Below are 9493 nucleotides of genomic sequence, written 5' to 3' on the forward strand. Positions count from 1 at the left end.
AGTTGTGGTACTCTGGAGTCGTGAGGAGTAAGAATGGAGTGGGTATCTTAGTGGATAGGGATCTTAGAGGGTCTGTGGTTGAGGTTAGGCGAGTGAATAATAGGCTAATATTTATTAAGTTGGTCATTGGTGAGTGCACCCTCAATGTAGTTAGCGCTTACATGCCGCAAACGGGCTTGGATGAGGAGGTTAAGAGGCGCTTTTGGGAGGGTCTGGATGAGATTGTGCGTAGTATTCCTCTTACTGAAAGGTTATTTATTGGAGGGGATTTTAGTGGCCATATCGGGGCGGCTGCTGGTAGTTATGGTGAGGTGCATGGTGACTTTGGCCTTGGGAATAGTAACAGAGGAGGTACTTCGCTGTTAGATTTCGCTAAGGATTTCGAGCTGGTGATTGCGAACTCAACTTTTCCGAAGAGAGAGGAGTATCTGGTTACTTTCTGAAGTTCGGCGGTGAAGACTCAGATCGATTACCTTCTCCTCAGAAGGTGTGATAGAGGGTTGTGCAAGGATTGCAAGGTTATCCCGGGAGAGACCCTCACGACTCAGCATAGGCTCTTAGTGATGGACATCAGCATTATGATGAAGAAGAAGAAGAGGTATGCTCGTGGCCGACCAAGGATTAGATGGGGAGCTTTAACCAAGGATAAAACCCAGGAATTGGAAGGGCGGTTATCTGCTATGGGATCTTGGAGGAGTAGTGGAGACGCGAGCACTATGTGGTCAACTACGGCGAACTATGTGAGGAAGGCGGTGAGAGAGGTGCTAGGTGTATCGAAGGGTTTTCCTGGCATGCACCAAGGAGACTGGTGGTGGAATGACATAGTCTAAGATAAAGTGGAGGCGAAGAAGGTAGCGTACGCGAAGTTGGCAGGGAGCTCGAGCGAGAAGGAGAGGAGAATGAATAGAGAGAGGTACAAAGTGGCTAGGAAGGAGGTGAAGCTGGCGGTCACGGAGGCTAAGAATGCAGTGTTTAGCCGTATATATGAGGAATTAGGGGAGAAAGGCGGAAAGAAGAAATTATTCCTGCTGGACAAAGCGAGAGAGAGGAAGGCTTAGGATCTGGACCAAGTGAAGTGCATCAAAGACGAGGATGATAGAGTATTGATGGGAGATCCCCAGATTAAGAAGAGATGGCAGACGTACTTCTATGGTCTTCTAAATGAGGAGGGGGACCGGGATACAGCGCTAGGGGACTTGGGGCATTTGGAGAGTCTCCGAGATTTTAGGTATTGCAGGCGTATTAGGTCGATGAGGTCGTGGGGGCTTTGCGTAAGATGAGTAGGGGTAGAGCGACCAGGGCCAGATAAAATTCCGGTTGAGTTTTGGAAGTATGTGGGTAGGGCAGGATTGGAATGGCTGACTGGGTTGTTCAATGTAATTTTTAGGACGAAAAGGATGCCAGAGGAATGGAGGTCGAATACAGTGGTACCGTTGTACGAGAACAAAGGTGATACCCAGTGTTGTAACAATTATAGGGGTATCAAGTTACTTAGCCATACCATGAAAGTTTGGGAGAGGGTGGTGGAGGTGAGAGTGAGGAAGACGACGTCTATATCTGACAATCAGTTTGGGTTCATGTTGGGCCGCTCCACTACGGAAGCTATCCACCTTGTTAGGAGGTTGGTGGAATAGTACAGGGATAAGAAGAAGGGTCTGCATATGGTGTTTATTGACTTGGAGAAAGCGTATGATAAGGTTCCTAGGGAGGTGCTCTGGAGATGTATTGAGGCGAAGGGCGTGCCGGTAGCCTACATAAGAGCGATCAAGGATATGTATGATGGAGCTAAGACTAAGGTTAGGACTGTGGAAGGCGACTTGGAGCATTTTCCGGTTGTTATGGGGTTACACCAAGGCTCTGCGCTTAGGCCATTCTTATTTGCCTTGGTGATGGATACTTTGACACATCATATTCAAGGGGAGGTGCCATGGTGTATGCTATTTGCTGATGACATTGTTCTAATTGACGACACGACGACATGTGTTAACGAGAGATTGGAGGTTTGGAGACAGACTCTCGAGTCTAAGGGTTTCAAATTAAGTAGGTCTAAGACAGAGTACCTGGAGTGCAAGTTTAGCACTGAGTCGAGGGATGTAGGCGGGGACGTGAGGCTTGGGTCACAGGTCATCCCCAAGAGAGATAGCTTCAAGTACCTTGGGTCGGTGATTTAAGGGGACGGAGAGATCGACGAGGACGTCACTCACCGCATAGGGGCGGGCTGGATGAAATGGAGGCTTGCATCTGGAGTCTTGTGTGACAAGAAAGTGCCACCGATACTCAAAGGTAAGTTTTATAGAGTTGTGGTTAGACCGGCAATTTTGTAAAGGGCAGAGTGTTGGCCGGTTAAGAACTCTCATATCCAGAGGTTGAAAGTAGCAGAGATGCGGATGCTGAGGTGGATGTGCGGGCACACTAGGTTAGAAAAGATCAGGAATGAAGATATTCGGAGAAAGGTGGGCGTCGCCCCTGTGGATGACAAGATGCGGGAAGCAAGGCTCAGATGGTTCGGGCACGTACAGAGGAGAAGCATCGATGCTCCGGTGAAGAGGTGTGAGCGGTTGGCCGTGGTGGGCACGAGAAGAGGTAGAGGCAGACCTAAGAAGTACTGGGGAGAGGTGATCAGGCAGGACATGGTTCGTCTGCAGATTTCCGAGGACATGGCCCTTGATAGGAAGGCCTGAAGGACTAGTATTAGAGTTGTAGGATAGGGGTAGTGGAGCTTTCCTTACTGCATGCCGGAGGTGAGGCGGGGTTGGATTAGGGTTGATCTTAGATGGTTTACAGTTTATGTTGAACCCACACTATTCTTGTTGTTTATCTTAGATTCCTTAGACTCTGGTTACTGTTATTGCAAGTCATTCATCTTTTGATTTTTATGATTCTGTTACTATAATGGTTTTTACTGGAGTTACTAATGAATTCTCTTTTCTTTTCTTGTTTTCCTTGCTTTTCTTTATTTCCGTCGTTATGAGCCGATGGTCTATCGGAAACAGCCTCTCTGTCCTACCGGAGCAGGGGTAAGGTCTGCGTACACATTACCCTCCCCAGACTTCACTATGTGGGATTTTACTGGGTCATTGTTGTTGTTGTTGTGCTCTTAATTGAAATAAACTTTCCCTCGTCTCATTTTATTTGATGTAATTGTTAGAGAATAATCCTTAATTATTACCTCTTAAAAGACAAACCCAACTAGCTGATCGACCAGCTCCAATCCAGGAGCTAATATGTCAATGAATTTAATCGATTGGCACAATATGTTCTTTTTTACAAAAATAAAAATTGGAATTGAATATAAAGATGACAAATCCAGTCAAACAGTTTTTTCCCCTTCAAATTAGATACTCGTATCTTCTTTTGTGGTATTAAGTAATGTTTTATATAGTAAAAAAAATATTTTTATTTTCTTTGGCAAGACGTCTTTTTAGTGTTATTAGTGACCTTAGGTTGTTTGAAAAAATATTTGTAATAAATAGGTGATATTCATCACTTGTAGAAAGAAATAATTTTCTTTAAATACTTCAACTTTGACACCCTATCACTTGTTGTCATATCTATCTATAACTATAAGTAGAAGAAAAAGTAATCTCATTCATGTGACATCATTCTAGTATGCCACTTGGCATTTTAAGACTTTGCTCCAACTAATTACGAACTAAAAGTTTATTTGGGAGAAAAAGGTCCTACAAGATGCCGGTAGAAATTTCAGAACATTTTATTTTTTAAGAATGAAATGATTTTACATGTAAAAAATGTTTAATCTACAATATTATTTAAAAACTTTTTATCTTCCACTTGCCCTAAATTATCTATGCAAAATAATGATAGTCAGAGTGTCCTCAACCATCTAAACCACGATTGAAACTGATGTTTGAAATCCACTACTCGGTAACAACTGCTCAAAACTGCAACTTATATTTCTTTCACTGATACACGATACTTCAATTCTAATCTTCCTACTACTATCAAGAATTCAAGAAAACATACGGCTTATGCAAAGAATGGCTACTCACAGCGATTTCATCAAGGATATAATAATTTCAAAAATGCAATGAAAGTTGATAATTCGGATTGTCCGTATGTGGGAAGTACCAGATCGTTATAATTCACACACTACATTCCCCATTGAATTGGTTCTACAAGATAAAAAAGTCTTTAAAATATTTTATTTTATTACTAATTAGTTTTGCTATATGTTTCTTAAGTTTTAAATTTGAATTTGTATCTTTGTATATTTGAGTTATTTATTCGTTCAAGTTTACTCGATAAAAGTACTATTAGTATAAATTAAGTTTTAAACCTGGAATAGCATCTCCGTTTATGTGATTTACTAAGTCGTCCAACTCTAATGTTGAAAAGTAAAAATTTTGGAGTTGTTGCTCTATTTGTTTGACTTACTAATTCGTTAAACTCTATTATTGATAAATAGTATTAGTATAAATTTGTAACGATCCAACCGTTCGTTTTGAGCATTTGCGTTTCGTTCAGCTATTCGAAATCTTGAGTAACTTCATATGATGTATTATGAATTGTGTGACTCGACGGTTTTGGTTTTCAGGTGATTCGGGATTGATTTAGAAAAATGATTCTCAATTAGGAAGCTTTAAGTTGGAAGAGTTGACCAAGTTTGATTTTTGTATATTTGACCTCGGATCGGAGTTTTGATGGTTCCGTTAGATCCAAATGGTAATTTTGGACTTGGCGTGTGTCCGGATTTGCATTTAGATTTTTCTAGAAGATTTCGGTACCATTTGGCGAAAGTTGGCAATTTAAAGGTTTGGAATGTACATAAATTTGATCGGGAGTTGACCTTGATGATATCGGGTTCGAATTGTGGCTTTCGGAAATTGGAATAGCTTCGTTATATCATATGTGATTCGTATACAAAATTTGAAGTCATTACAAGTTGATTTGATATAGTTTGGAACGAGTTTTGGAAGTTGAAAGTTCAAAAGTTCATTAAATTTGATTTGAGGTGAGATTCGTGTTTGATGTTGTTATGTAGTATTTAAGGCCTCGAAAAGTCCGTATTATGTTTTGGAACTTATTGGTATGTTTGGACGGGGTCCCGAGAAGCTTGGATGAGTTTCAAATATGTTTAAATTGTGTTGCACTTGTTTTCTTACCGATAGAAATTATCATAAAAAATTGTTCTCATAGTATATCATCCCCACAACTGCATTCTTTTAAACCCGATCAAGTAAGTACTACAAAACTAAAAATATTTTCAGTTTACAAGGACAACTATTTCCGGTAATATACAAAGACACCATAGTTATTGCGAAATTAGCTACCCAAAAAAATATTTTTCTTGTTATAAATATATTATATTATGGATATTCATTTAGTACTACGTTGTAAATAATCTTCCTGAAAAAGCTTATCTATATGAGACTCCGCCGTATCCGTAATTTGCGGAAGAAAAAGACGCGGAGTCGGTGGAACGACGCCGTTTCGTTCACATATCGAAGTATGCTAATTACAGCCCAAGATATAGGGAGAGATCTGCTACTTACAAAATATCAGATCTAAGATTTTGAAAAGAATCGCAATTTCGAAGCTATCAGAAAATCCCAAACAACAACCATGTCTTACTACCCAAAAGGCTACCACGGGGAAGATGACGACGGAGCTGAATTCGACGAGTACGATCCAACTCCGTACGGCGGTGGATACGACATCGCTTTGACTTACGGTCGTCCGCTTCCACCCTCTGATGAAACCTGTTATCAGACTTCTTCAGCTTCTGATGAATTCGACTATGATCGTCCTCAGTACTCTTCTTATGCTGAGCCTTCTGCTTATGGTGAGGAGGCTCTTGAGACTGAGTACCAAAGCTATTCTAGGCCCAAACCTCGGCCCACTCCTTCTTATCATCGCCCATCTGAGGAAGAAGGCGAAGCTTATGAGCAGCCTCAGGCCGATTATGGGTTTCAGCCTGGGATGAATCGTCCTGGCAGTGGATATGGTGGGGAAAGTGAATACGGATCCGGGTATGGACGCAAGAGCGAGTATGAAGAACCCGCTTCCGAATACGGATCCGGGTATGGGAGAAAGACCGAGTATGAAGAACCCAAACCGGAATATGTAGAACCCGCTTCCGAATACGGATCTGGGTATGGGCGAAAGAGTGAGTATGAAGAGCCCAAACCAGAATATGGATCCGGGTATGGGCGAAAGAGCGAATATGAAGAGCCCACATCAGAATACGGATCTGGATATGGGAGAAAGAGTGAGTATGAAGAACCCGCTCCAGAGTACGGTTCGGGATACAGGAGGAAGAGTGAATATGAGGAGCCAAGATCGGAATACGGGTCGGGTTATGAGCGTAGGACCGAGTCCGAAGAGTATGGATCTGGTGGATATGGAAGGAAGCCCAGCTACGGGCAGGAGGAAGAGGGGGAGAGGAGGCCCAGTTATGGGCGTTCAAGCTACCAGACTGAGGAGGGAGAAGGGTACGAGAGGCCTCGCTATGGAAGGTCTGAGGAGGAGGACTACAGGAAGCCTAGCTATGAGAGGCGTGGTGATGACGACGACGAGGGCTATGGTCGCAAGAAATATGTGAGTATTCTCTTCTTTGTTTTGATTGAATTTTTATCTCTTGCTCTGAATCCTTGAAGTTTCTCTATTAGTAATTCCCTGGCTTTTGAATAGCAGCTTATTAGAGAGTTTATATCTATTGTTTCATTGAGATGTTTCAGTCTGTCCAATAGAACAACTAGAGATTAATAGAACAATTTCAATGGGTTGTGTACAGATTTGAGAACACTGGATAAATATTAATTTAAGCTTCAGCTGTGTGTACTTATTTGATGAGGCTCTTGAATGTGCACCCAATGTAGCTATTAGCCTACTACCCGACGTCTCATTTTATTATGTTAGATGAACAAGGGAGGCATGATACTGTGTCAAGAAACATATAGGCAATCCTTTGATTTTATAGAAACCGCTGCTTGTTAAATGAGTAGTTCTTCACTTTGCCCACATTTTGGTGCGAGGAAGATATTATCATATAGATGCCTGACTTAGCTCATTGTAAGTAGCTCCATGTTGTGTGCATTCACTCTTAATCTACACCTTTGTCAAAAGAAAAGGAAGAAAAAGATTGTGGTTAGCCTTCAAGCGTTTAATGGACTAAGCACGCAATGGTCGCCTAATGATTCTAACAAGAGCATTTTAGAACATGCAAGAATGCCACATTTAGGGTTCAAACTTGTGACCTAAAACAACTCTTTTATCACCTTTGCCACTGCTCTAAAAGCTTGTCTTACATCAAAGGTATTCAAAATCTTTTATATTACTCCTATATACAAGAGATTTGTTTTTACCCAATTTGCAAAGCATAATTGTCCAGCGAAGAGGCTTCAATTAAACTCCCTTCATTATATTACATATTCCATTAAAAAGGAATAAAATTAACCCCCTTAATTATATATGTAGCTTCGTCACTGCAGGCATGTATTCACCATATTATAAAGTTTGTGATTGTCAAGGATGTGCACTATGCAAAATCCGCACGCATGTTAATTGTATGATGAATTGCATGAGGCACTGTGCTTTAAGCTTGTCTGGTGGAGTTTGTTTTGATGTTAAGGTTTGACCTCATTTGAACTCTTCTCTGATCCATCTAATCTAATCTGTATGAATGGCAGGGTGATGACAACTCCGATGATGACGAGGAGAAGAAACATCACCACAAGCACCACCACCGCAAACACTATGATGATTGAGCAGTGTGCTTTAATCATCTGAACCAGATTTATGCCATACTAAGAACTATTACAAAATAAAAGTTGGCAAGTTTGAGATACATTTTGTTTGTGAATGTTTGCTATGATGGCTGGACTGTCCAGTTATTTATGTGATGTATTTTGCTCTTCTGCAAATCCCAGACATTTGTCAGGGTTAGTATGCCATGAATGTGTGAACTTTATGATCATGATGACTCTTTATCTCTATCCCTAGTTCTTATCATACTCATAAATTTCAAAAATTGATGATGACAACTTTGCAAATTCATTCGGCTGGAATGAATAATGTACTTTTGTAATTTACTCATGGTTTGTGATTGACTTGGATATCGCTATATGCTGGCATCTCTCTATCGAGAGTGCAGAGATCTTCTGATTGGTGCTGCACGTCATGTAGCATATTTGCTACTATGACCGGAATTGTTAATTTATCTTCTTTTCTTTCCTCTTTACTTTCTTGAATAGAAAGTACGGAAAAGGGTTAAAAATATCCCTAAACAATTGGAAAAGGTTTTAAAATACCCTTCATCTATCTATTGGGCTAAATATAACCCTCTACCTATCATTTTGGTTCATTTATGCCTTTTGACCATTAGGTCAATGCTGAATTAAATGTAATTATAATTATTTAAATTTTACGTGGCTAATTCTTATTGGCCAAAACTAAATCATCTAACTCATTAGAAAGATACATCCACGTCTACCTACCATTTTGGTTCATTTATGCCTTTTGACCATTAGGTCAATGCTGAATTAAATGTAATTATAATTATTTAAATTTTACGTGGCTAATTCTTATTGGCCAAAACTAAATCATCTAACTCATTAGAAAGATACATCCACGTCTATCAATTTTTCAAATACTAACCTGACCAAAACAAAAAGTTAAACTAAGAAAAAGAGGCGCCACTTCTATCAAACTCCTTGAATCAAAAGTTCAATGGAAATTGCAGCCAACATATAGACGCAAATTTACTACGTGATTTTCTTTTTCTTGTTATGGCATCAAAGTCAAACACGATAGACACAAAATGCATATATTGAAGATGAATTTAATTTAATCATTTTCACATAAAGATCTCAAAGTGATTGTTTGAAAGATACCATAAATCGTTGGACTACCTCTTGTCAAGAAAATCATGCTCATTCATGCGGCTTTTCTTGTTTGTTTAATTTGTTCATGAACCTTTATTGGATGATAATGCTATACATGAGATTAATCAAGAAAACGAACACATGTAAATCCATGATGGAAGTGGGGTGTCTTTTTTATATTTGAACTTTTTATTCGGGTCAGGTTAGTGTTTGGGGAAGGTTAGTCCGAAAGACGGGTAGATGTGGGTGGGTCTTTCTAATAAGTTAGATATTTTAATTTCGACCAATAAGAAATTGTCACGTGGAATTTAAATAATTATTTTTAAAATTCAGTATTGACCTAACGGTCAAAGGGCATAAGTAAACTAAAAAGGTGGATGGATGGACATTTTTAACCAAGTGATTAGAGGATATTTTTAGACCTTTTTTTTAATAATTACGGGACATTTTTGACCCATCTCCGTAGAAAATATATACTTTACTCAAAAGCTATCGTAGCGATTGCCCACTTGGGCTTACGACTATGTTGTAGTTAATGTGAATAGAGAAATTGGAGCATTTTCCCTAGTTGGCTACAGATGTTTTTCGGCAGTCCTAACAATTCTCAAAACCCGGTGTTATACCGAGTATAACCAATTCTCCGATGATAA

The 9493-nt window shown here is 39.8% G+C and overlaps 1 protein-coding gene across 1 annotated transcript; it reads left to right on the forward strand.

Annotated features, from left to right (window-relative positions):
- The first annotated feature begins 5403 nt into the window (after positions 1-5403).
- On the forward strand, positions 5404-7997 carry LOC107822630 (uncharacterized). Its single transcript, XM_016649175.2, has 2 exons — positions 5404-6558; positions 7650-7997. The coding sequence occupies exons 1-2, from the start codon at positions 5584-5586 to the stop codon at positions 7725-7727; spliced, it is 1053 nt and encodes a 350-aa protein (XP_016504661.1). The 5' UTR covers positions 5404-5583; the 3' UTR covers positions 7728-7997.
- Positions 7998-9493: the final 1496 nt, after the last annotated feature.

The sequence above is a fragment of the Nicotiana tabacum genome, chromosome 3 (genome assembly GCF_000715075.1).
Source record: "Nicotiana tabacum cultivar K326 chromosome 3, ASM71507v2, whole genome shotgun sequence".
Taxonomy (NCBI): Eukaryota; Viridiplantae; Streptophyta; class Magnoliopsida; order Solanales; family Solanaceae; genus Nicotiana; species Nicotiana tabacum.

Excerpts from the sequence above, each read along its gene's own strand:
- LOC107822630 (XM_016649175.2), top strand. The coding sequence starts at position 5,584 with ATGTCTTACTACCCAAAAGGCTACCACGGGGAAGATGACGACGGAGCT. Across the intron at positions 6,559-7,649 it reads GCTATGGTCGCAAGAAATAT|GGTGATGACAACTCCGATGA; the intron begins GTGAGTATTCTC and ends TATGAATGGCAG.